The 26299-nt window shown below is 51.9% G+C and overlaps 1 protein-coding gene across 3 annotated transcripts in view; it reads left to right on the top strand.

Moving 5' to 3' along the window:
• The window catches only part of Retn (retained), a 114862-nt gene that overhangs the window by 68526 nt on the left and 20037 nt on the right, over positions 1-26299 (top strand). For all 3 annotated transcript variants that reach the window (XM_076819318.1, XM_076819317.1, XM_076819319.1), the window contains exon 4: positions 17030-17102. In XM_076819318.1, the coding sequence (XP_076675433.1) occupies positions 17030-17102 (73 nt within the window). The remainder of the gene's footprint in view (positions 1-17029; positions 17103-26299) is intronic.

The raw sequence follows: 26299 nt of genomic DNA on the forward strand, positions 1-26299 counted from the left end.
AGGGAGGACAGCCGCGGGGAGGACAGAGAGGAGAAGGAGAAAGGGTGGGCGAAGGGAGAGGACCGCAAAACAATAACTCGCGAGGCGAGTCGATCCGCAGAGAGATCGCTTACGCCCGAAGAGTGGCAGGGGGAGGCTCGAGTAGTGGGGAGAAGAGAGAGATCATCCCCGTGGTCTGCTCCTCGTCCGTTAATGCGTTGCCACGAAGATCTATGGACTGCCCGTAGTTTATATGCTAATCCGTAAAGAGTGTTAAATACTCGATCATTTATCACGCCATCGCTTCTCCTCCTCACCCTCCACTTTTTCCTCCTCCCTGGGTCCGTCCTTCTTCCCTCTGGCCCGGGCATTTGTCGGTCGACCGTGTTCGAGTAGCTTCGAACTCGATGCTCCTACCTTCTCTCCTTCTTCTTCTTCTTCCTCCGAGTATCGCTTCCCTCGTAACTGCATCTCCCTCCGGGACCTGCTTTCACCCCCGCGACCAGCTCAGCGCCGACCGACAACGAGTGTAATTATTATTTTTCACCCCTTCGACGACGAGTCCCTTTTTACGTCGATTCGCTCGGGCGAGCACGCCGCTGCCCGGCAAGAAAGAGATATCGGGCTTCGTGCGCGCTTCACCCGACAAAGCGCTTGTCCGAACGGGGAAACGTAACCATTTTTCATGCTGCAACTGCAGCGAGTTCTCCTCCGTCCCTGGAATCTTCTTCGGTAGCTTCTTCTATAACTCTTTCCTTCTTAATACTCCGTCGTCCAGCCACAGGGCATTCCCTGTTTTTAGCTCTGATCCGTACCAGCGCACGGCAAAGTCCATCACTTCCCGCGCTACTCCACCCTGCACCAAGTACCCTCGCACCTTCCATCCGCGATAACAAAAGCTTTCGCGAAATACAGACTATTGTCGGCTCTATCGCACCGCGGAACGCTATTCCGCGCGGCGACTGGATCCTTTTTTATCGCGCGCGCCGAAGATTTATTGGAAGGCGAGGTTTCCGCGAGGCTCGATACGATCGCCGGCCGCGGCGTGATTTATCATTTTCGCCGTGCTCGAATTCGACGCCCGACGTTATTGCGAGTAGACAATGCGGCTTTCCTGGCGGCACGCGGACGATAGCGCACGCACGGCTAACGCCGCTTTAAATCTAGACGTACAGGACGGTGGTTGCGCGGTACCAGCTGGCGGACTTCCATCATATTCGCCCACGCCTCGTCGTTCGCGGCCTTATTGGATTATCCGAGGCGAATCGTAAATCTCGCCCGGAGTTGCCAATTCGCGGCCCGTAAACACCCTCCTGCCCCCGAGTCGGCGAAAACACTGAGGAGGCCCGCGATAGCATTAATTTTTTTCGCACCTTCCACGTCACCCCCACCCGGGCCACTTTCTTTTCGAGCCAGGGGGACGAGACACGATACTCGTTCCGCGCGCAATTACGCTCTCGGTGCTGCGGTGCTTCGGTCCAGAGATGTTCAGAAAAGTATAAAAATTACGCCAAGTACGTGAAATCAAATAAATCACAAAAAATAGAAGGTAATAATAATTATAAAATAAAAAAGATGTGAAATCAAAATGAGCCACACGTACATAAAGGTAATGATAAATACAAATAAATATTTTAATACGAATAAACATTTTATTCAAAATACAATAACTCCCTTACAATCTAAAATACATAAACATATACATATACATATTAGAAACGCAGTCAGATTTATTCTACATATATTTAATTCTAATGTCATACGTAGCATATACGCACGCACACATACACACATTCGTGAACGCACTTTTTTTACTTTTCTGAAGTTTTTTATGGGGATCTCACTTCTTTTTACATAGATAATTTGCATAGAGAATGACTTCAGATAATTTTCAATATTATAAATTATTATTATATTATTAATTGATGACTGGATAATTTTTTCATCCTCTCGGGGATTTTTTAAATATATTGTATTGTCATCCAAACTACGCACGCCTGCAAAGCTTCAAGACAGTTGGATTGGTGGAATTGGTTTAAATTGGTTTTTATCATTTAAATTAAAAAGAAATTCATTTATGTATATATTTGTAAAATCACGTTTATATCTTGGTTATAACTTGACGGTAAGCTGTCAAAATTTGGAGTAGATTGCATAGCGAAAATAGCGATTGACTAACGAAACGTGTGTTACTTCCGTTTTGGCTGAAGGTGTGCGTGTAACGCGTATACGTATTATGTTGACGAAAAAATTTCTTGGAGAAGACGAAGAAAAATCTTAAAATTTCCGACTGATCCATGAGACGATATTACGATATCTCTGTTATGCGCGGACCGATTTTATTGAAATTGGTCTTATTCGAAAGCTTATATGCGGTTTACATAAGAAAAATGCCTTTAAATTTAGGAAATATTATAGCGGTAGCGACAGTTGACGTATACAGGGTGTCTTTCCTGTACTTTCTTTCCTGTACTTGGCGTCGAGACGCTACCGCGTCTCTAGATAGACGGAGTTACTCGATGCGTATTTTGTGCACAGTACTGGACACTGTACCCCTACTGTACAGGTCTACGATACACGGACACCTGATGCGTGCAGCCACGGTGAGGCGTGCACTCGCTTCCCAATTTTTCATACTTACCTACTTACGGCTTGCTTGCTCATGCACTCGACGAGGGCACTTGAGATTCAACCGTCTCGCGCGGAGACAGAGAGTGAAAGAATGGCCAGGGGAGAGGAACGGCAGAGGCAAGAGAGAGAGAGAGAGAGAGGAGAGAGAGAAAGAGAGAAAGAGAGAGAGAGAGAACCGCCTGTACCGGTATTCTAAAATTAAGCACGAACGCGCCCGACACGCATCTACCAAGAATCACTTCAGTGTCTCCGGTAACCGGCTACTCCTCCCTTTATCGCCGGAGAACCTCGAGTGACTGGCAATGAAGATCGTTCGCTTTTCATCGTTCGTCAGACGGTAAAAAGAAAGAAGGAAAAGTCGCGCACGCAAGTCGCTCCGAAGGCAAACAAATGTCCCTCGGCCGTGTTCCCGTTTCGAGGCTGCAGGGTAACGTCGGACGGGGATGATCGAGGGTTTCTTCCAAGGGATCGTGGCTTCCGCTACCTGTCGATCTTCTATTCCCAAGTTGGCCGTTTTATTGAAACGCCCCAAGTTTAATAGCTTCATTCCGACGAACCCACCCGCATTCGATCTTCGCTCGAACAGAGGTCGAGCTTTCCCTTCCGCCGCCACTTTGATCGTCGTTGCACCCCGTGGAACCCATTTAATCGATAGGTACCTACAGTGGTGTCCAAGATGGAGTTGGTCAGCTATCGAGGGATCAGAGTCCCATCCGAATTTCGAGAGCGAGACTTCGATTGATGGGCTTCCACGAGGCGCTCCAGTCGACGACGTGGCGCTATTAGATCGTCGATTCGAGGAACGTCCATCCGTCCGTGTACGGTACGAGCTCATTAGACCGCATTTGAGCTTGATTAATTACGTTTTCGACGAGGCCCGTCGTCCCTTCGGCCGGGCCGAGACGAAGGTGCGCCTTAATCCGGCCTCCCCGGTCCCTGGGGCCCGTCCGTATCGGCGATTTTGGAACAATGTTAACATTCAGAAGCAATAAATTATGTAGAAACAGCTTCCTGCGGCCAGGTAAGGTAATTCCCCGGCGGAGGCCGGATTGCCTCTTACCGGGGATTAGAAATCGTCAGGTAGACGGAGACAAGGGCCAACCAGGAGCGACAGGCTCGAGAGCCTCCTTTCCTTTGAATCACCAAAATATTCCCATCCCCTTCCCGTCCATTGGCGCAGTGAAGGTGCTTCTTCGTTGCTGCGCGATAGCTGCCGATTCGTTCGTCCTTCGATTGAATTTCTCCGAGCGAATTCCGATGTTGGGGGTCGAGGGCCGTGTTTAAGCCGACCCGCGGGGGTTCGTTAGTGCTCGAGATGCGCGGAAGGGAGAGGAGGGACGATTAGTTGCGCCTAAATACGGTGACAAGTTCGAGACAAAGGGAAGACAACGATAGACGAGGAACGCTGGTCGGCTGAATTTCGGGCGTGGCGAGATAAAACAGAGGGTGGTACAGCTTGGTGGGGATGCAGGCCGAAGAAACTGCCCTGAACGGAGAGAGAGGGAGAGAGAGAAAGAGAGAGGTGATTTAGGGAGGGCGACGGTGGGAGACGAGGGGCACGAAAAGTCTCGAAGCTGGCTTTTCGGGAGGCCAGTTTTCAATAGGCGGCCTCGCAACGAGGCCACGTTTTTCCATGGCACGTGACACTTGAGGGGAGTTTTAATCAACTCGCCGAGAGGGAGAGGTGCATTTGACCTGTGGTGTTATACTCGATGTTATTATCCGCGAGAAGTTTCCCGTGGTCTGTGCTCGTCTCGCTTCGTCGTCAATGGGGTGGATGGACTTGGAGCCGGTCGACTTGCATTCCGGGCAACTCCAAAATAGGATTCCACCGTGCGGTGCCTCCATGAAGCATGTCAGAGATACTACTGCGAACTTGCTGCACAAGGTATACGTCCCCATTGCTCCCAGTAACCGAAACAGTGGCCTAGGAAGCTAGCTACACAACTCACCAAGCGCCGACGCGTAACGCGAAACCCTCCCTGAAGGGGTGGTTCGCCAAACAGTGAATTAAAAAATTCAATCAAACCGTTCGTCGCTGCGCACACGAGACCGGAGCGTGCTCCCGTTTCGCTGGCACGAACTGGCTGACGAAAAGAAGCCGAAATAGAAATCTCGGTCCGGGGGAGCAGCCCGTAAATGAGCGAGGGCCGTGCGAGGGGCGGCGGAGTGGCACGGGGGAACACGAGCAGCCAGATAATCGCGGGCGTTAAACTTTTATAGGCCTGATTTTCATTTATATGTTAAACACGTCATAACTCGGAAGGAGTCTCGAAAGGGGTGGAAGAAGAGGGTGTAGGTATGGGTCGGAGGGATCGGGAGAGTGTGTGCGCACAAGTTTCTCGGTGCTCTGGCTGGGGCTTCGTGCAGGTGTTGGTCTCTGGATCGCGCAGGTAGGGAGCCAGGTTGCGCGGGGCTGGCGGAGCTGAAGGACAGACTTTTATTTCTAACAAATGAGCGGCAGGCATGACGATATAATATAAAAAGATGATCGAGCTGGGATGTGCTCGGCTCGATCGCTGTGGGAAAGGGGGTTGGGCGGGAGGAACGGCGACACCTGATTAATCGTCTTTTTATGGCTGGTAAAATATCGCGGCGCGTAACGACGCGGCGAAAGGATACATAGAAGACTTTTGCCTGACAGATACGATTCTCGGGGGAGGGGAGCCCCCTTCGCATCCCCCTCCTCCCCTCCCCGTCAACGGGTTATTGAAATATTCGGCTGTTTTTTGTCCCGGTGGATTTCTTCGTTCCGCCGGGCGAGACGATTCCTCACCAAAGGCCCCGATTAATTTTCCAGCGAGAGAGGCCCACGGCTCCGTTCTGCTTGGGCCCTCTCGGCGAGACACCGCGTTTTACGGTCAAAACGACGGTATTAATTTTCAGTCCACGGCGTTCTCGTTCTCGTTGCACGGCCCTCGTCTCGGGGAGAAGTGCGCGGTCCTCCTCGCGTCGTCCTTTCAGCTCGCGCGACAATACACCGTCTCGAAATCCCTTTTGACGACGCGCCAGCTCGTTCGACGAGAGCGCGTGACAAATGGAGCCGGTGGAATACATTACGCGCCACTTATCCCTCGGAAATATAGACTAATAGGTGTACAGACGTATAAATGAGAGGCGTCGTGGCGCGGATGAAAGAAAGTGGGTGAAACGCTCGGCGTCGGCATTGAAATCAAAAGGTTACGGTGAACCGCTACCAAAGTGCTGGACAAGCCTGCGGCTTCGATAATAAATTCGGCTGCTGCTCGCCTTTGTACCGTGCGTACCGAGCGCGACTTTGAACGGGCTCGCGCGTCGAAGGCGGTTCTTTGATTCCTGGACCGTTCGTGGTGCGCTTTCCTCCGTTCGCGGGCAGCAGGAACTATCGAGCTATTCCACGTCAAAACGGATAGGTGAAAAATTTAGTTTCACCGATTCTCTTCAAATTACAACATTTGCCGGTAACCTGGAAAAACAAAGTGTACTAAATTTCAACGGCCTATGTCAAATAGTTTCCGAAATATTTAATCTTAAAGTTTCGAAAATTCAAGCAAAATCGGCTGACGCGTCATTAATTAAACTGTAATATCTCGGTCATTTTTAAAGATAATGCCACCGTCTTGGGCTCATTTTAAAACTGAAGGAATGCTTGCTCAAAACGTATGTAGAATATTTTGTTTATCGTTAATAAACTTAACAGTAATCGATGTCAAAGTTTCAAATCGCGATTTGACGTCGTTCCCACCCACGGTTCGGCTTGAAAAAAATACCATTCGATTCGTTAAGTCTTCACCTAATAAATGCCTTTTTCAAAAAAGTGAAGAGACTTTCCACTTGACATCGATTACTGTTAAGTTTATTAACAATAAACAAAATATTATATATGCGTTTTGAGCAAGCATTCCTTCAGCTTTAAAATGAACCCAAGACGGTGTCATTATCTTTAAAAATGACCGAGATATTACAGTTTAAGTGATGACGCGTCAGCCGAGTTTGTTTGAATTTTCGAAACTTCAACATTAAATATTTCGAAAACTATTTGACATAGGCCGTTGAAATTTAGTATACTTTGTTTTCCCAGGTTACCGGCAAGTGCTGTAATTTTGAAGAGAATCGGTGAAACTAAATTTTTCACCTATCCGTTTTGACGTGGAATAGCTCTATCGCGAGGCTACCATGGACCCGGCTTATTAATCTGCCCCCTTGGAGACCAGTCGGGGAGCCGCCGATAAAGATTAAACGACGCTGTAAACGCTGTTCGTTACGGTAATCGTTTAATCATCGGGCGATACGCGGCATCCGAGGGAGCGCGACTCGACGCCGCTGTAAAACTCGTCTAAAATCCCATAAAGGCCCGCGGTAGGCCTCCTAATTTCGATGGACACGGTCGACAAACGTCCGCGCGGATATCTTTTACAGGAGGCAGCCGAGCGAGGCAAGTGGCGACCGGTGTCTTTTACGAGGACCAGCCGCGGGACGCACTAAAAATTATTAATAAAAACGTTCCCATCGGCGTCTGACCCTGTAAACATCGCTTTTTAGATGTCGTATCCGAATCGTAAAAGGGCGCTCGCCGGGGGGACGTTTTCGGGGATCTACGCCGTTCGAGCAGATCGAATCGACTTCGCCTTTTTACGAGCGAGATCCTGTCCCACGCGGGACAATGTTCCAGGCGATGTTCCACGTGGTTTCTCAAGGAGCTCACTGCGCTTCCGGCTCGTCCACACGAACCTGATTTCTTGATTGGTACAGGGAGGCTGAGGCACCTGTCGCGCTTAATTCACTGTTCCCGGATCTAATCTGCCGTTGCGTGGTTCTCACACCTCGTTACCCGTGTCCCCCATTAGCGCGCCGGAATCTCGCGAGATATCGAAAGGTGGGTCCAGTCGCTGGGTAATTGGTCGCATTTAAATATCAATCTTCCGCTGGACGCAACTGGTGCTAACTCGCTCTACTGGACCGAGGGTCGTTATGCGTCCAGGGGTCGAGCAGGAGGCAGTTGGACGGAGGCAGATAGAGGGAAAGAGTGAGATATGGTTGAAGAAGGTTGGTAGGGGGTAGAAGGTTGGCGGGAAGGAGACGGAAAGAGGTGTTCGGACAAATAGAAACGTTCACTTCGCTCGGCTCGAGAGACTGTTCTGTGAGGTCGCCGGCTACATAGCGCTGTCGTGTAAACACGCGCTAACTGCCTCCTCTTGCTGACGCCGACCGTCCTCTCCAACCCTCTTCCTCTTTCCTCTCCTTCTTCAGCCTCCCTCTGGCTTCACGCACCTCGATCGCCCACCTCCGCGTTTCCCTTCGAGCTCGATCACCTCTCCCGTCGATCCAGAACGAAGTTTCGTCCGGAACGTCCGAGAGCACCAGCAGCAACGGGGACTTTGGGCCATCGAGTTCCACCTAGCCGACGCGAATCGGAGTGCATTAGGTGGTAGCGGTACTCCAAGCAGGATTTTAATTCTTAAGATCGAGAAGAAGAGACATTAGCGAGGCTTTGGAATTCTCTACACTCTACGACACTTTGCTACTCTCTAATTCGATCGCCAAACGCGCGCTCGTTAGACCCGATACGCGTACAGGTTTATAAGCGGCGCGAGTGGCCGCGCATTTTTCTGCGCTCCGCATCGAGATACGGAGGTGGGGATCCTTTCACGGTTCGATAAATTCCCATCGGTTGTGAATCGCGGAGGCACGAGGAACAAAGATGGCCGTTGATACCGCGGCCAGGAACGACCGTGCGTACTGTATGTTCGTTCGATTAGCATGCCGGTGCGAGTTGTTTCGCTTCCTCGTTAATAAGAGAGCCTCCCCTCTGTGTATTTCTCTTCTTCCCGGACCGTCGATCCCTCTGCCTCTCTCTTCGACTCGTCACTCGCCCTCCTCCCCCTGTACTAATACGTAATTCAAGCCAGACGCATAATCTTCCCATGGCTGAGTCCAGGCAACCCTGCGGTCGCGCGGTAGACAATGGCTTTTGCTGTCTTCGCGTGGGACCACGGCTTCCTAGGACGTAGACTCCGTTCTGCTCTCGAATCGCTTGCTACCGTCGCGAGCACCGTTCTTCTCACCTGTTAGGTCTTCGTAAAGGATTTCGAAAGAGAGTTCTCTCGACAAAATTCCCTGCACCAAAGTGCTGCTGACCTGAACAGTTCCTTGCATTCTCTCTGGAGAAGAACACCTTCACCGCCGATAGGGCGGTTCTTTGAAGAATCGCTGGCGAGAGGCAGAGGTGCGCTGGCGATTCATAAAACTTAACCGCTCTGTCGTGGATGTTAATCCCATTACACGGTCCATTGAAATAAATTACGATATAAAATCAAACTCGTTCCGCGGGTGACGGAGAGGGATCTCGGTCCCTCGGGGTAGAAGCATTAATCGCCTCGCATACTCGCGTTGCGCTCGAGAGGCTTGGTTGCAACCGAGATTCGATTGCAGCCGTGTTTCACCGTCCACCCTTTATCTCCCTCTCGGGCCCGTCGGTTCTTCCATTATTTACGTCTTGATTTATTATAATCGAAGCTCAGCTCCGTTTGATCGGCACCGAGGCGCGGGGCCCACACTCTCCCACCGTCCGAGCGCTCCGCCCGCGCTGGGGACGCGAGACGAAACGGCGAGCACGCGAAAGGAAGGAGGCACACCCCGGACCACGAATCTGCCACTTGGAAGCCGTATTTTACGTCCAACGTCGCCGAGTTAATCGATCTTCGCACCCTCCGCGCGGTTTTATCTCTCGGCTGCCTCTCGATCCCGCGAACCCCCTCCTCAGTGGCGTAGTCGAAACTGCTTGCAAGTGCAAATTGCAACCATCTGAACGGAGCAGCACGAGTGCAGCGGACCCTGAAGCCAGTCATCAAGAGCCTCTCAATTTCAATTGAAAATTGAATCTTACTATGGTTGCCGGTGCCCGAGCGCGCTTCTCGATCCTATCTCTCGTTTAACGGCGAAAGCTATTTGAATTACGCTGCTGCCCGGCCCTCGGCTTGCTCTTATTTCCGCTGGAATCTCAGCCAGCGGGCAGACGTGTGACCGTATCGCTTTATCGCGATCAAATTGGCCGGGCTACCGAATTAAATTCCGCGATCGTAAATCTTCTACTTGGGCATCTCGTTATCTTCGCCTGGAGTTACAGTCACCCGGCGAGGGAAAAAAGGTCGAAGGACCGAGCGCGGAGGAAGTTATTGGCCGCGATACACAACGACTCGCCGCGACGCGACGATAAAGGTGCTCGAACGACCGGAGAGATTAACGCGCTGGTTAACGCGCGTTTGCACCAGGTCTCTGAACCCAGCAGACCGACAGCTCACCTTCGCGGTCCAAATTGAATTAAAACGAGACCGCGCCGGAGCCGTGCACGCCGCGAGCATTCCGCCTAGAAAAGTCCTTTCCGAGAATTGCAAGCGGTCAGCACCAGGACGTAAGTACAACCACGTGCCCACTGTCCGGGACCACTGACCCGTCAAAGTGTCCTACACTCCCAGTTTCCTGTATCCGACCGTAAAATCTCTGCCCGTTTACCTGGCTCGACGGTATCAGCCGCGAGATCGTTATCGGCGAGATAGGGAATCGTGTCTTAATTCAATGACTAAGCTCGCGAAATTAATACCCACTCGAGGGAGATATTAAACGATTATCAAAATCGATCAAATATTTGCGCTCCGATAGGCCTGTTTGCGCTGGCTGAGTGACGCAACGACAGCGTCCGCGGCGATAAGGAGACGCGGGGAAAACGAGGGACGATTTAATGAGCAGAAAGATCTGCTTCCTTTCCTCTTCTTTCTCCGCCCGTCGCGAAGAAAAACCCCGGTGACACGCGAGGAAGGCGGCTGTCGCTCGTCACACGACTGCGCGCGAGCTAGACGTGGCCTTTTTTGCCGGACCGCGTCTCGTGCCACGGTTTTTCCCAGCGTGGATAACTGTATTAGTCGGTCACGGGTTTGATTCATCCTTCGAAGCTATTACTAGAACTAGGAAAACGAGGAGTCGCCCTGCGGAGTAGGTCGCGGGAAAAGGGTGGCAGTGTACGGAAGCAGCAGCGGTCCTCTCGAGGGGACGTTCTCGGGGAAGAGAGGTTTATAAATTGACCACGAGCTGGCCGACCACCAACGATCACTGTGCCGCTGAAAGAGCGAGGAACGAAGGGGAAGCTGGCCGGCGTTTCGAGATCCTACGAGGTCCGGGCGAGACGCGGCGACGAAAAGACAGACTCGCGCAGCACGTGTGAGCGACAGCGACAGGGAAAGGGGAAGGAAAGAGAGAAACAGTCGGGCGGAGATTATTAGGCGGTCGACATAAAACGTGCTTAGGTGCGATTTAATATTTCCAGCTACGGGCATAAAATCCGACTGTGTATCAGGACTGTTCGGGCGCGAGGGAGACAGGGTGAGAGAGAATGTGGAAGAGGGAGGAAGAGGAGAGAGGTGGAAAGACGCGAAGGGACCACGAACTTGGCTCTTTATGCCGAGCTCTTTGTGACGCCGACTTCTGGCGTCATCGAACGTCAACCTCCTTCTCGTTCCTTATATTTTATACCCTTCGCCTCGTAAAAGCTCTCGACCTCCTTCGTCGTCGTCCACCGGGCCCCGTATTTGTATTCCCAGCCCGGTTTCGGGATCGCGGGTGTTGGCTCGATGGCCACGCGATATATCCTCTCTTTTTAATATCTCTATCCCGCCGCCCGGGCTTCGTGTCTCCACGGAGAACGTTCGATTCAATTGGGAGGCTCATCCCTGCTGGAGGCGCTTTGTCCGGAACGGTTTTGCCAGGGAACAGGCGACAATCTACGGGGGAAAGTCCATCGATGTTATTCTGCGGAGGTGGCGAGAGGATGCCTCGTAATCATCGGGCAATCGCAGCGAGGGGATAAAGAAAGGAAGCTGGAAGGAGCTTTCGGAGCAGCGGAGGGCGAATCGCTTGAAAAACGTCAACGATTCCTCCTGGAAGCCCGTCGATCTGTTCAAAGGAAGCGGATGAACGCGAGGAAAAGCTCATTCGGATTAGAGAGGCTGACCAGGGAATTGGAGGAGGGGAAGCCTCTTCTCTTTCCACGGAACGATATCGCTGGGATAAAGCCGATTGATTTCGTCCCGATAATGGGAACTCGCGGGCAGTGTCTTCCTTTCTTCGCTGGTACTTTCTCTGGCCACCTTGCTCCATTACGGGGAAGGTTTTTAGGGACAACTTTTTGACGCGAGTGCCTTCGAACTCGCGGAGGTTGAAGTCCGCAGGGTAAACGGAGGGGATCGGTAACCCTCAGCTGGATTTCCCACGAATCGCAATTATCCTCGGACCGCGTGATCGCTCGCGCGCGAAGCTGCACGGAGACAAAAGCAGCTCGATATAAACGAATTCCCCCCTCGTTGCTCTGATGTACGAGGGGGCTGCTCCGCGTCACGCTGATTGCTTCTTTGGCGGTAGTACAAACAATCCCCCGGTTTCCTCGATATTTCACTGGCACTACGCTTTCGTCGAGCTTCCGCGAATCCACCTAGCCACATGCACGTGGAAAGCCTGAGCACTGTTTCCTAACTGTGTACCTCGTTCGCGAGATATAACCCCATATCTAGCAGCCACATTGCGCAGCAACCGAAGCGTCAACAGCTGAGCAGTTCGGAGTTGCAATTTCCTTACGCGTTTCTCGGTGAAAGCGATTTAAGCGCAACAAGAAGTTTTCCCGGCGTTACGGAGCTTCCGTGGAAGCGCAACGCGCCAGGTATTCGTCGCTCGCATCGTAATAATTATAATTGCCCGCGCTATCTTTAATGCCCTGGAAACGGGTAATAGTAGCAGGCGCTATTATGGCCGCTCGTATAACGCGCGATCTTGATATCCCCACTAGCTTGCTCCTCAGGTAGCTGACGTTTACGTCTCCTCGCTTGTGGTCGCGAAAACGATCAACTTCCACCGCGATTTTCTTACCAGATTATCCTCGACGGGCTGATAAAAAAATCGGCGACGATGCTTCGCCGACCCGTGTCATCGGAGTCTGTCTCCTGTATCTTTCCAAGCTCGGCGTGACTTCGTGTCGATCCTGTCTGGACGCCTTCATCGACGGGTGGTTCGTCAGCATTCCATCATGCGATCGCGGCTGAACTCCATACACGTCTTTATCGCACCCCCTTCCATCGATACCCTCCTCCTTTCTGCACTTCTCTTTCATAGATTTTGAGTCGAGCTGCTCCTGTTTCTTCTTGAAACTCACGTGCCCGGCTGACAAGAGCGTTCCCAGAAACGGCTCGACTTCGTCTTGACCTCGCTGTAGAGGCACGGCGCATTATTTAAGGCTGCACCCGTTTCCGTTTCGCCCGAGACGCACCCTTATAAAAGCTTTTACGACCGGAAGCGTGCCCGTGCTCGCGGGGGCGCAGGAGCCAGCTAGGCGAGCACGCTTTCCGTGCGAAAACCAACCGAGCTGGCCAGGTACGCGCTGGCAATTACGTAGCCAAGGTAATGAGTGGCCGCATCGGAATATCCTTTTGTCAAACGTCTCCCCTGGCTTTCTAATCTCACGAGGGGACGTTTATGTTTCAATGTGTCTTCCCTCGAGATCCCCATCTCTCCTCCGTGTCACCTCTTTCACCGTGCATCGTTCTCAACCTCTCCGCAACGACGATCGCAATCTGCCAAAGACACAGTGCAAACACGCTCCCCGAGCTTTCGAATCGTTTGCCACGGCAGGGTCGTTATCGCTGCCTCTTATCAGCCGGAAGAGCGGGCTATCTGGATCTCGGGGGCGGCAGAAAGAGCCGCGCATCGATAATTACTGGTCGTAAAGGTAAACGACGCGTGGCGGTCCTCCTTCAGACATTCTCTTCCATGAATTTCACAGCGACCTCTCCTCTGAATCTTCCTCGCGGTCGTAAAGTTCAGGCAGCGATGAAGACGCCTGTTCCTCGAACAGATCTCGGCTCGCGTTTAGTGGCACGTCGACTTTAACGGGCCTTAATGACGAAGTCCCCGCGCTTCAGCTAGGGTACCGTTGACACTCCGATCTCGTCAAGCTCGGATCGATCGAGCGATTCGTATCGACGGGAGGAACGACTCGACGACGGGGCTGTTAACGGCGGTTAATCGTCCCGGCGATAGAGAAGCAATTGCAGCGGGCCCCGACGCGAGGAGATCTGGGAGGACGTGGCGCTAGGCCTCTAGCAACCGCTCTCGCGTACACATCGATCATCGAAGCGGGCAGCGTCCCTCCACGGCTCGCAGGGACGAAAGTAACCCGATCAACGTCGACTGTATCAGGAATTATTATTCAGCCGGCCGTCAGTCGATGAGAAGGAGAGGGCGGGGCCGCGGAGCATGCATCATCGAGAGCAAATTCCGTTCGCCTCTCTTTATTTTACGGTAGGTGAAGAAGAGGATACTCGAGGAGAAGCAACCGGCCGGTCAGCGAGCGGAGAGAGGAAGATGGCTGAGCCGGGCCCGTTCTACCCGATCTTCACGTGGCTGCCGTCAGTCCGCTTAACTGTAGATCAATCAATATACTCTGGTTGAACCCTCGGACGTGGCCCCCCTCTTCCTCCGTCCCGCAACGCAACAGCGTTCGTCCCTCTTTCTCCGACCTTTTACCCCGTCCTCTCCCCTCCGGCTGCCCCTAACGAGCTCATCGCTCGCGCGGCCAAAGAAAAAACACGAGAAAGTGGTACAAAATGGCCCTTGAGAAATGCCGTTCGCCCATCCGTCCATTCGTTCGTTTGTCCAGTCGCTCGTTCCTAAGGTGTGCAAAGGGTGGACGAGATCGGGCTGGGGCGTTGCCATGAAAACAGAGTGGAATGCATGAATAAGTGAGCCGCGATAGCGGCCATTTCGGTGAACGATCGCTTCCTAAAGCTTCTTCCTTCTTCCTGTAATCCGTCAGCTCGGGCGAACCTACTGGAAACTCGCGTCTCGTCCCTTCTTTTTTCCCTTTTTTTTTTCTTTACTAAACTGCATTGGAAAGGTGTCAAGTCCGCGTGCATCGTTGACAGTATCTGGAGCCAAGTGATGGTGATTAACGAGAGGCACACGGTTTATTGGCTAGACCGTGAAGTGCAGAGACAGTAATTGTACCACATTCCGCGATGTAATCGTTAGATCTGCTGGTACCGTGGGCGATTACGATTCCAAGACACCTGTCAGCGGCCCTGGTAAACGGAGAATAATAGACGATGCACCGGAAGCACCTGTGCACCATGCACGTGTAGGAAGCCAACATTGCGCCGTCGATTGCCTCTCGAGTTGATTCTGAGACCGTTGGCTGTTTCTTGTATACAGAACTCTCCTTTATATTGATCAGGCCTTTCTTAGAGCTGGATTTAACGCTAGCAGGGTACGCGATGGATCTGTAGGAGTTCGGTGTGCGATTGGTACGTAGGTGGCGCCCGTTAAGTAGAGTCCGAAACATAGAGATCTCGGCGAGTCGACTTAAGGGGTTAGGCCACCTTGGACGGAGCAAAATTGCAGTCATTTTCGGCATTTTTTTTTAGGAAGATAATGAAATAAGCAGAAAATTTAATATGAAGCCTATTATTGTACAACTCTCGCCGGAAAAAATCACATTTTTTCCCCTACAAAATGACGGCGGTAGAACCGTGATACGCAAGATCTTGAAGAGCGACGTTTTTTACGGTGTTCAGTCTCGCGGCTATACCGTTTGACCTAGAACAAAAAACCAAAAAGTTTTATTTTCTGCATGCCTAAAACTAGAGAAGTACGTAGGGAAATCCAGAAACATTAATCCGTCTCGGAATGGTGACCATGGGGAGAAAAAGTGCATATTTTTTCTTATAAAAGTGTCAATTGCAAATAATATATTTAAGATATCGCAAAACCGCTACGTACTTCTCTAGATTTAGTCATGTAGAAAATAAAACACCGTGGAAAACGTCGCTCCTCAAGATCTTGCGTATCACGGCTCTATCGCCGCTATTTTTGGGAGAAAAAAAATATGATTTTTTCAGGCGAGAGTTGTACAATAACAGGCTTCATCTTAAATTTTCTGTTTATTTCATTATCTTCCTAAAAAAAATTCCGAAAATGACTGCAATTTTGCTGCGTCCAAGGTGGCCTAACCCCTTAAGGCAGCTGGCCAGCGCGCAGTGGATCCGAAGATCGTGGGTTCGAGTCCCACCGCCCGAGGCCTCCGTTTTTCTCCTACAGATCTGAGTCTGTGTTCGTATTTAGCTACCCCTACTCTCGCCATTGGTACGCGTGTGGCTTTTCCCTCCCCTGGAAAATGTCCCCTTCTCCCCGGACAAGTCGGCAGGATGAGCGTCAAGACCCTGGCGGCAAATTAATTATTATTCACCCCGCGTGAGGCCGCGTTACGAGGCAGCGCGTTTCGTTCAATGGAATTTATCACCGGAGCAGATCTACGAGCGGAGAGGTACGGGAGACGGTGGTTGGCGGACGAGGATGGGAAACGCCGTGAGTTTAAAGGATTGCCAGGACACGGTGGAACCGGGGGACAGTGTTTGAAACGCTGGAGCCCCGGGGTTCATAAATCGACGCCGGCCAATTTGTAAATCGAAGCGGACTCGGTGTATCCGGGAGTAGGAAATACAGGTAGCGGCTCGTTTAAATCCCGTCGCGTCGCGGGGATCCGGGGAAACGAGGGCCACGTAATTTCTAAAAGAGGAAATCGGCGGTCGTCACGTTTCGGCCACTTTATCTTGGAACGGTGACGCTGAGAGACGATAAAGAAACGCGCGACGGTCCATTGTGGGCGCGCGCGGGTTGCGAGACTTCAGTGACCAAGCCCCGAGAATAGCAATTACTTCTAATAACTGTTTACAAAGTAACGCTCCGAGCGTCTGCTTAAAACAATCCTGCCACTTTGGGGAACGGCTTTACGAGTGGCCGCGGCAGGAAAAAATAGTCGAAACGCTGCCCGGAGACCGTGGAGGAAACGGAGGCGGAATGGTCGGCGGTGAAAAGGGGGCGAAGGGGGGGGGGCAGGCTCGTATTATAAAAGCAATTAGAGGGCCTCGGATTAGATATAGCACATCGTACATAACAAATATGATAATACGGGGCCGCTAGCCCGAAGGGAGTTTGGCTTTGCCTCGGTCGAAGGGGGTTTCGGGTTATGAGCCAGGTTAAACGGAATCATTAATAATCGGAGCTAACTAATCTGCCTGTCGCTATGAGCACACTTGTTTCACTCCTGTTTTTATTAGCCCGGGACCCAGTAACATTTTATTCGTGGCGCGGTGGTACAGACGAGCCGAGAATACCTGCTATCGACGCGAGATAACGCGATCGTAAATTCTACATATATGTATACCGAATTGAACTGCACGTTTCCTTCTCCCTCCCAGTTTCCACGCCTTTCACGTGGAGCGCAATCGATCGAGCAATCGATCGCGCCGTATCGCGCCGCGTGTTTGCTTCTCGGAAAAGGAAAACACGACCCCGCGGCGGTTGGCGCAACGTATTTACCATTACTCTTCTCTGACTTTTGCAGCTGTACGAGATCAACGACGACCCGAAGAGGAAGGAGTTCCTGGACGATCTTTTCAGCTACATGCAGAAACGCGGTGAGTTTCCTCTGCCTTCGTGCTTCATTCTTTAGGCTCCCTCTCAAGGTTCTACTCTATTTAGCACCCTTGACGTTGGTTCTCGAATGCATTCCGCGAGACAGACACCGGAAGGTGTGTCGTTGAAACGCGCCGAACGTTGTAGCGATCCGCGTCGCAGTTTACTAGCTATCGTCCGATCCGCGAATCACCCGCGGGAATTAATTCCGCAAATATTGATCGGTCCCGATCGACGTCCAAGGCCAGATCCGCCGTCCCCTCGGAGGAAAAGATCCATTCTTGCGTGCACGTCCGCGAAGCAGCCTCTCTCGTCCCCACATCTGTCTCCATCGCCGAGGCGAAGACGTATTGCTATCCGTTGGCACGCACTCGCGTTCCGAGCGGGCCTGCAATTTTGTCATAATCCAGCGTACGTCAGCGCACGACGCAGGGACGCCTCCAAATCCCCGAACGAATCTTCCAGATTTAACTCGCGGACCACCAACGTTTCTCATCCACCATTCCCCTCGGCCGATCCTCGATTCCACTGTAATAATCGCGCGGCCCCTCGTCTCGTTATCACGGCGATATCGATCACGCTCTGCCGCGCTGATCGGTATACCCGTCTCGCAAGGTAAACGGAGAGTCCCGGTGAATGAAAAAGCATGCACGAGGAAGCGATACCCGCGGCTTATTTTTAGACCGCGAGCACCTGTCGACACCCACTACATTGTATTATGTTATACTCTCACCGTCGCGCGAGCTCCGTAAACCGTGCCAAGGCATTTAGGATTCGGCGAACAGGCCGTGTAACTCGTCACCGTCTGGCCAGAGCCGAGACGTCGCTGTAGGAACTATCCTCGGCGCAACGAACCCTCGGCACCCAGGGTGCTCTTGGTCCGGAATTCCACGGGGTAGGGAACATAGTCGGTTCAGAGGATGGTGGTCAACAGGGACAGGTACTTCGATGAGTGATCAGCTGGCAACAGAGTCAGGTGTAAACGACTGGGAAACACGTGTAGCTGCTGCGCGCTAGGAATTCTGAGGATCGAGGATTCGACGAGGGCGCGTTTCGTCGTTGCGAAAATTACGAGGCATTATTCACGCTGTCCGTGGCGCGGGCGACGGTTAAAGGAGAGCCGTGCACACGTGCGACCCGCATCTCGTTTCCTGAACACGTGGATTCTCGGCGGGCTTCGCGCCTAGCCGCGGCGCGTCCGAGCGCCTCGTAAACGTCCACGTGGTTAAAAGGTTCGATAACACGTTGCATCTGCCTCCGCTAGACGGGCCGAAATTAGATTCTAACGCGGTCGAAACAACGGAGCCGCGAACACCAAGATCTCTGTCCTCTTGCTACTAGAGTCCGACAGAATCAACTGTACTCGCAAACATACCGCGATCCCCCTCTATCGATACCGACAGTTGCTTCTCCGTTCGTGATCCTTCGAAGCTGTTTCTTAAGGACACCTTCCGTTGTTCAATTGGTCGCCCGATGGCGAACCGATCGGCAGGGATCGGGTGCCAGTTGGGGAACCGGAAACGACGGCCTCTAATTATAAGCACGGTGACTCTTCCATCAATCAACCGCGCCAGCGATGCGAGGCCTCCTCTTTCCTTTCTTTTCCTCTCCTCTCGAAGCTCCGTCGCGCGACTTTGAGCCCGAGACGGTGCTATTATTGTACTCCACCTCCCTGGCAATAATTAGAGTAGATTGGATCGGCATCGCCGTTCGTCTCCTTCAAGGTTTCCTCCTGCTCCGCGGGATGGTCCAGCGTCGTTCATCGCCTGATCGGCCGCAGCACTCGTTACCCCCTGGAAAATCACTTAATGAGTCCTCTCGATCCTTCGCCCTCTTAACCGACGCATCGGAGACCTCGGATATTGAGGACCTTGCAGCAAGAGGCGTGCAGCTCCGTTTTCTTTTTTTTATTACAGTTTTTCGTGTAATATATGTAAAACGAATTCTACATCGTCTGGTGCGAATCTGATAACAAATAAGCGATTTATTGCAAATTTTGAATCCGCGCCCATTACTGATTTGCGCGATACGAATGCTGCAGGTTTGAAAAATTTGCCAGAAATGGAAACGAAAATTTATCAACTCAATAACTGCCTACTACTTGTTGTGCGAAAATATATATTTCGCAATTAGCGTTCTCTTTTTAACGATAATTCGACGCAATGATTCTAGAAACAGTTTTTTCTAATCTACTCCAAGTTGGTAAAGATGGAGCTGGTACTCAATTACCTGGAGAACAAAAGCCGAGGGCAATCGCAGTCGACTGGTCCGCCGATGATGCGCTGTTTACATGGTCGATTAAAGTCACTGTGGGTAGAAAAAGAGCGGGGGAATAAAGGAGCGTGTATCGGGGGTAGAAGCTCGAAGGACTGGGGGGAGCGAGCCCCCCGCGGGGCGCGTTATTGTGCCGACGCGAACAATGATTCGACGCTAACGCGATTCATAACACCTCGGCCACGTCCGTGTATATAAAAGACCATTCATCACATCCAGCCACATTAGTCCAGCCATCGGCAATCTCTGTTTGTTATCGACGCTCCCTCCGAGCAGCCATCGCGCCTCTCGAATTAATTGCCGTGAATCGGCTCCGCAGCGATCCCCTCGCTGGATACTCGAGAGCCATCCAGGGAATCCGATTGGGACATTGAATGGCTACTGTTCAAACATCGAAACGATAGTCGTCCCGACGTGTCGCCAGAGCGTAGCTGTTACGTAGCTTCGTCAGATATGTCAAAACAGTCTTCTAATGGGATACAGCTGCGCCGGGAAGCCCCGAGCAGCGGCGATCCAGGCCACATAGCACTCGAATACGTCGTCAGGTGTCAAGTGGAAAACGCCGAGCGACGATTACCTTTCGCGGTGGATGTCTCGCTCGGAGGATTCCGCCGGGTCTCGCTCCCTCGGCAGTAACGGCGGGATTATCTTAATTAACGGTCGTAAAGTTAATCATCTACGGGGGAGTTTTTGTCCTCCTGGTTTATCGGCCTGCCCGCGAAACGGCCGCGAGCTATCGTTTCGCGGCGCTTATCTCCCGATGACCTCTAAATTCGGCGCGCTAGTGGATACTACGCGGTCGTTTCGCCAGCAAGTGTCCCGGTCGTCGGTGTATATCAAACGCGCCGACGAGGCAAGCGGAACGCACAAATTCGCGTAAACGGAGCGTAGACGGCGGGGCGATACGATACTTGGAGGGAACCGGTTCACCTCGGGGAACGACACCTCTGGGATCCAGGGATCCGATGGGTCGTCCACTAGCCGCTGAGATTCGGAGGGTCGAGAATCTACACCTCGGTGGAGCGAAGGAGAGCGTTCGAAATCGGCAGGGGAGATTGATCGGGATTCGAGAACGCGGTGGATGGAATTTCTGGTGGCTCGATCGAAAACAATAAGCGAACGACAGCAGTGGTCTGCGATTTATCGGGATTCATTAGGGATGGAGGCATCGTTCTCCATCTTCCGTCAAATCGAATCGGAAGGCGCTGGCTATTGGATACGAGGAGCAGTGACGGTGCACGGACGTCTATCTGGAGGAGAAGCGTTCTTTATTTATCGCGCGTATTGCTAGCACCTCTCCAGGGCCGACCGTTATAAATCTCAAGCCATTTAATATGCAAATCCCGGCACCTCCGACAGCCCGAGGTCCTTCTCTCCCCGACGGTTGCTTTTTTCATCGCGAACGAGTTTCAATCGCCGATGTAATTCATACTGCGGCGGACGACTGCGCGAGAGCAATGCCATTCTCTGTCGAATACGTTATTATCTTACTCCTCCGGAGGAGGTGGCCCCTCCTCTCCCTCCGGCCGCGCGTCTTCCTCAACCCCGACGCTCCGCGGGCCAGCAGTTGCCAGCCAACACTCCCACGAGCTGCCCGCCTAATGATAGCCGCGCAATTCCATCGAGCGCCGATAACAGGCTTTCACGCGCGATACCGTATCTCCTCCGTCCTATTTCTTCCTTCCCTCGTTCCGAGCCGTCCCGGCTAATTACGTTCGCGGCGAAATTAGACTTTCCTCTGCAAATGAGCAGGTATCGCGAGGCGATCTACTAGAATTAGGTTCTAATCGACCGTTGAAGGGAGCAATCGCGAGGTGTGGAGTGGCTCGCCGCGGCTCAGCGGTAACATTTAAATGGGCAGCAGCCAGGAGGTCTAAAAGTGCGTTGCACCGGTCGCGTTGCGGCCTTCTTGTGAAAAATACCTTTTTACGCGCCGCGGGTAACGCATTAGCGACCGGGAACACGTGTTCAGCACGAACACTTTTCGCTACACACTTGTGAACAGGCACGCCGTGCGTGCCGTCTGCGTACACAACGAGGTTCCACTGGCTACGGTCCTCTCGCAATCCTCTTTTCTTCTCGATACTTTGTACCACACGGGGAGTCGATTATCGCGAGTTGCCATTTACGTGGCGACGCGTCAAACGGAATGAGCACGGAGCCTCCGCGATACCTAGACCCTAAGTAACACACTGCACACTGGTCGCCATGGCTTCTCGATCACGGTACCTACAAGTCGAGTTCTCTCATTTACCTACTTTAATAGTAGGCTCTCTGAACTACACTCTTTCGCAGAGTGCTGGCACCTGTGCCCTTTCGATCGCCCCGCTTGCTCCAAACCCCAGTCGCGTGAGATTTAAACGAGAAGCCAGGAACCTTCGCTCCAAATCTGCTTAAGCCTACCGTGATGCACAGTCGTTACCTTCCGCGTCGTTTAGAGTCCCGTAGCTCATCCATATCGCGTTCGTACGCCGAAGAACGCGGGCGAAACCTTCCCCTGCACCCCTATTGCGCTACCGTTATGCAACGCGAAGCAGCCCACTCTCACAGCTCGGCGATTTTTTCGTCGTTTTCTTATTATTCGGTATTTTGTGCCGGGAGCACGTTCGTACGCCGTTACTCGATAACTGCGCGTCGTCACGGCACATTGCAACTAGATTGAATGTTGACTTCACCTCGCAGCAACGCGAGCAACGTTCTTGCGAAAATAGTTTCGCGCGTGCCGCTCGAAGGACCGCCTCCCTAGCCGTTTCAGATGCTAGTCGGGTGCACGCGACATTTCCTCCCCTCGACTGGCAACGGTAAGAGGAGCGATGTGAGGTCGACGGTGGCGATCGAGCTTTCATGGCCGCGTCGCTACCCTGGGCGAGCGGGAATTAAAGGCTGGACGAAACGGCCCACGAAATGTGGAACAGTCTCTCCGGGGGCTTTATTGCGTAATAAATATTAAAATTCATACGGGTTGCACCTCTACCGAGAATCGATCTTCGACCGGCCTAAAGGGACGGCTATAAAAGTCGAGAGACGCTCCTCTGTGTGCCGAAAGGCACCTCTCCTCCGAGTACGACGCTATTTTACTTTTATTCGAGCAGATCCATTCTCGGGACGGTTTACGATCAGCGCCAAGCCGGCAGCGTGGCACTCTCGCGTGTCTTCGTGGGCCGGCCTTGCGAAAAAGAAAACTACCCCCGACTCTTTGGAATCCATTAAATTAACCCTCCGCGGTCACACTCTCTTATAATCAAAAATTAGTCACGTTTTCAGTTACCATTCTCGTATCTTTTAATCTTCTAACTTTTGAGTGATAATTGTATATTCGTAACGCTCTAATAGTCTTTTCCTAGAAATGTAAATTTTAATATTGTGAAATTTGTAGTTCAAGCAGAGCGATTTTCGTCGATTGTGAAAGAAAGCGATATTTTCTGCGATAAATCCACTTTGAAAGTCGTTAAGCCGCGAGATTTGGACTCGAAGATTGCTCTTGGAGTGCGATACATGTGACCGAGAGTTAATTAAGAGATTCTGGGAGCCTCGATGCTGCTACTTAGCCTCCACCGCTACACTTTCCCTTTCGTTGTTAAATTATCGGTACATAGGTACACCAGCTTAAAGATCGCTGAAGACACGTCAGCTCGCGCCTCGCCGCAAATACTTCCTCGCCCCGAGGAAGGTCCCCGCGAGCACCGATCCGCGAGCACGTGAATTGAATCGGTAAACGTAACGGCCGAGGATCGGCACCGTTAAACGCGTGAAATCGGAGTGGCTAAGGTACGATTAGAAGATACCGGCCGATAACGGCGTTTTTAGTGGGAATCGTTCGTGGAAACGAAAGAAAGAGAAGATAGTGGGCGTTCTCCGACTCAGTGGTCTCTTTCTCCATCGGACACCTCGGGTTTCTACCTTTATTTGTATCCCCGCTCGCGGCTCCAATGTCGTTTTATCGCGTTTACGACCTTGTCGAGCAAATGTACGAGCCAACGTGGACGTACGACGACGACAGACAGAGTCAATTCAGCTTGTCCATAAACACCCATCCACGGTTACCTCCATAAAACGAAATAAAGTCCTAGCGAGTTCGCGCTGGCCCGCGCGCATCTCCTCTCTTTCTCTCCCGACGATGGGCGGACACACTCTGCCCGTGTTCCTGCGAGTGATGGATTTCCTCTTTGACGGATCGCTCGTAAACCTCCTCTAAATGTTTTCTCGGAAACGGAGAGAGAGAGAGAGAGAGGAGGACAGAAGGAGACGGAGAGGGAACACGGATTTCCAAGCTATTCGCGCCACTGCCGCTTCCCTCCTCATCCTTGCTGGATCATGGATCAGGCTCCTTAGGGCCACCCGCTGTTTTTAGAGGGTCTTAAATCGGGATTATGCCCGGGATTACAGGATCCTGCGCACCGCGTGCCCTCTCTTCTGGTAGCGGCCAAAGGATTGCTCCGAGCCGATTCCTTTAGCAGTGAAAACTATCCTCTTCAGCATCCCCTAGGGAGATCTCGCGAGATTTTGCTCAAACTCTCCGCATCTGACGATGTAGAACAATGAGTCTGATGAATACAGTGTAAGCAATCGCCTTTTCTTAATATTTTGCTAGGCATTGCTTAAACTCATGTGAATAAAAACACAAGCATTTGCTTTATCTTGTAGGAATATCTAAACTGCCTAGGAATTGCTTAAGGGAATCGCTTTTCCTTGATTTCTTAAGGAATTGCTTACAATCGACTGAATAAAAGAAGCAATTGCTTTTGCTAAGTAAGCAATTCCTTAAGAATTTTTAAGACCGCTGTACCCCATGCTAACATTTGCTTAAAGGACCAATTTACTTCATCAGTATGAAGCTCTTTAAACGATAATTAATTGCAGCCGTTTTAAATTCGTATATGTATTATACAGGGTGTAACAAAAATGTTTCCGTTTCTTAAAAGGGGTGATTTGTGGAGTGATTGCAAACGATTGCGAGCCGCGGTTCCACGCCCGCGCGTCTCGGCTCACGGGCGGCCTACAAGCGTATTTGGGTAACTTCTCGATGCTCGGCGTTTCTCCATGAAAAGAAGATTCCTTTTCTGCATGCTACAGTCGTAATTTCATTTACTCTGCAATAATCTATGGAAATCGCGCACTTCTTAAACGTCCGGAAAGAAAAATTTTATAACGTGCGAAAGAAATGCAAAAATTGGAGATTTTCGAAAATTATATCTGCAAAGGCGGGCGCGAGTCAGGAGCACTGAACGCGAGCGAGCAGGGGTAGCTCGAGAGAGAGTGAGAACGATTCCTTACGATTTTTATTCATATGAAATTAAGAAATTCCTTTTTTGTTTAAGTAATTGCTTTTCAAGCAATTGATTTGGCTAATAAGGAATTGCTTGTAGGACTTGCTTAGGTTTTATTCATCAGGCCCAATATCTTGCCACACCTACCTCTTAAAAAATGAATAACTATCTCCGAAACAACGTAGCGTTGATTCGTAGCCCTTTCCCAGACGTTTGCTATAACAGGGCAGAAGGGTGACGAGGAAAGTTGGCAGCGCCACGAGCCGAGTCACTGTGCGTCGTGCATTTTCGTGGCTATCTCCGCCGTCACGACAGAGGGCAAAGCTCACGGGGAATGGGAACGCATACCGGCCGTCTCGGTCGGTGCCAGGATCGTTTCGCGAAGAATTCGGAAATTGAAAAGCTGCATGTTCCCTCGCCCCCTTTTCGCCCTACGCCCGACTGACTCCCTGTTTCGTTTAATTGCTTCGCACGCTCCCGGGGCCTCTTTCTTCGCATCGATCACTCCCGAATCGGAGAAACGGTTGTCGATCGTCCCCGGGCTTCCGAGAAGTTTCGTGATAAGCCCTGATTAGTGGCTCCGTGAAACGGGCTCTCGCCGCCCGAGCCACGAGGAAAAGGGGCGGGCAATCATCAGCAATTATTCGGAATCCCAGGGATATAACGACGTGCCCCCGCTGATCCGTGCCCCGGAGCATCGCGTTTTCGTGCAGAAGCCCCGAAATATTCCGTCCACATTAATTATTATAATGCGAATCCGATGAGATCGGGACCCGGGCCCCTCGACATTCCGAGACCGGTAGCCGAATCTCGCTCCCCGGTGCCACGCAACCGAGCGGAATGGTAAATCCTGTCATTTTTCTTGAAAATTACGTCCCGCCTCGGGCAACTGTTTTCTCCCGCGCTGCATCGCGATCAGCCCCTCGCTCCTCCCCGTATGCAAAATAAGGCTCGACTCCTAGAGGACTCCGAGGGAAATCGCGGGTGTCGCGTGGCCAGGAACTTTGGAGCGTTGCAGGGCGGGGGGAAGTGACGCGGCAGCGTAGCTACACCTGTCCAATTAGTCGTCCGCTCGTGCTCGAATTCGACCTACATTTTCCAGCGGCGGACAAGTGACCGGGTGGCTTCCAGCATCCGTGAGGCGGCGAGGGGGAGAAGGAGAGAGAGGAAGAGAGGCAGTGCTGCTCTCCGGCACGTTCCAGTGCTATAGATAGCTGGCGCACGCGAGCCGAGCGAAAAGCATTTAGCAGGATGACGTTCGCACATTCTAGACGTCTCGACGCCGGCCGTTCTCGCCTGATCATCCGTTACGTTCCCGTGACGTAATTGTCGAATTCTTGCTCCGACAGTCTGCCTTCGACTTCTCCCTTGTCCGCCGTCTCTCTCGCTCCACCTCCCTCGCGTTCTCCGCGCGGCTCCACGATCCGTGACAAGAATTATCGTCCAGGGGTGGGGGGGAGAGAGGGTGGCGCGACGATTGATTAATGGGCGGGGTCACGTTTTACGCGGTCCACTTTTCCTCCCTTGGATCGTGGGATACGAAGCGAGGGAGGATTCAGCTGAGCACGTCGCGAAAGGGGTGGAGAGAGAGAGAGAGGGAGAGAGAGATAGTGAGAGAGAGGGAGCTGGACAGAGAGACGAAGGTGGAAGAAATCGGA

The sequence above is a fragment of the Andrena cerasifolii genome, chromosome 9 (genome assembly GCF_050908995.1).
Source record: "Andrena cerasifolii isolate SP2316 chromosome 9, iyAndCera1_principal, whole genome shotgun sequence".
Classification (NCBI taxonomy): Eukaryota; Metazoa; Arthropoda; class Insecta; order Hymenoptera; family Andrenidae; genus Andrena; species Andrena cerasifolii.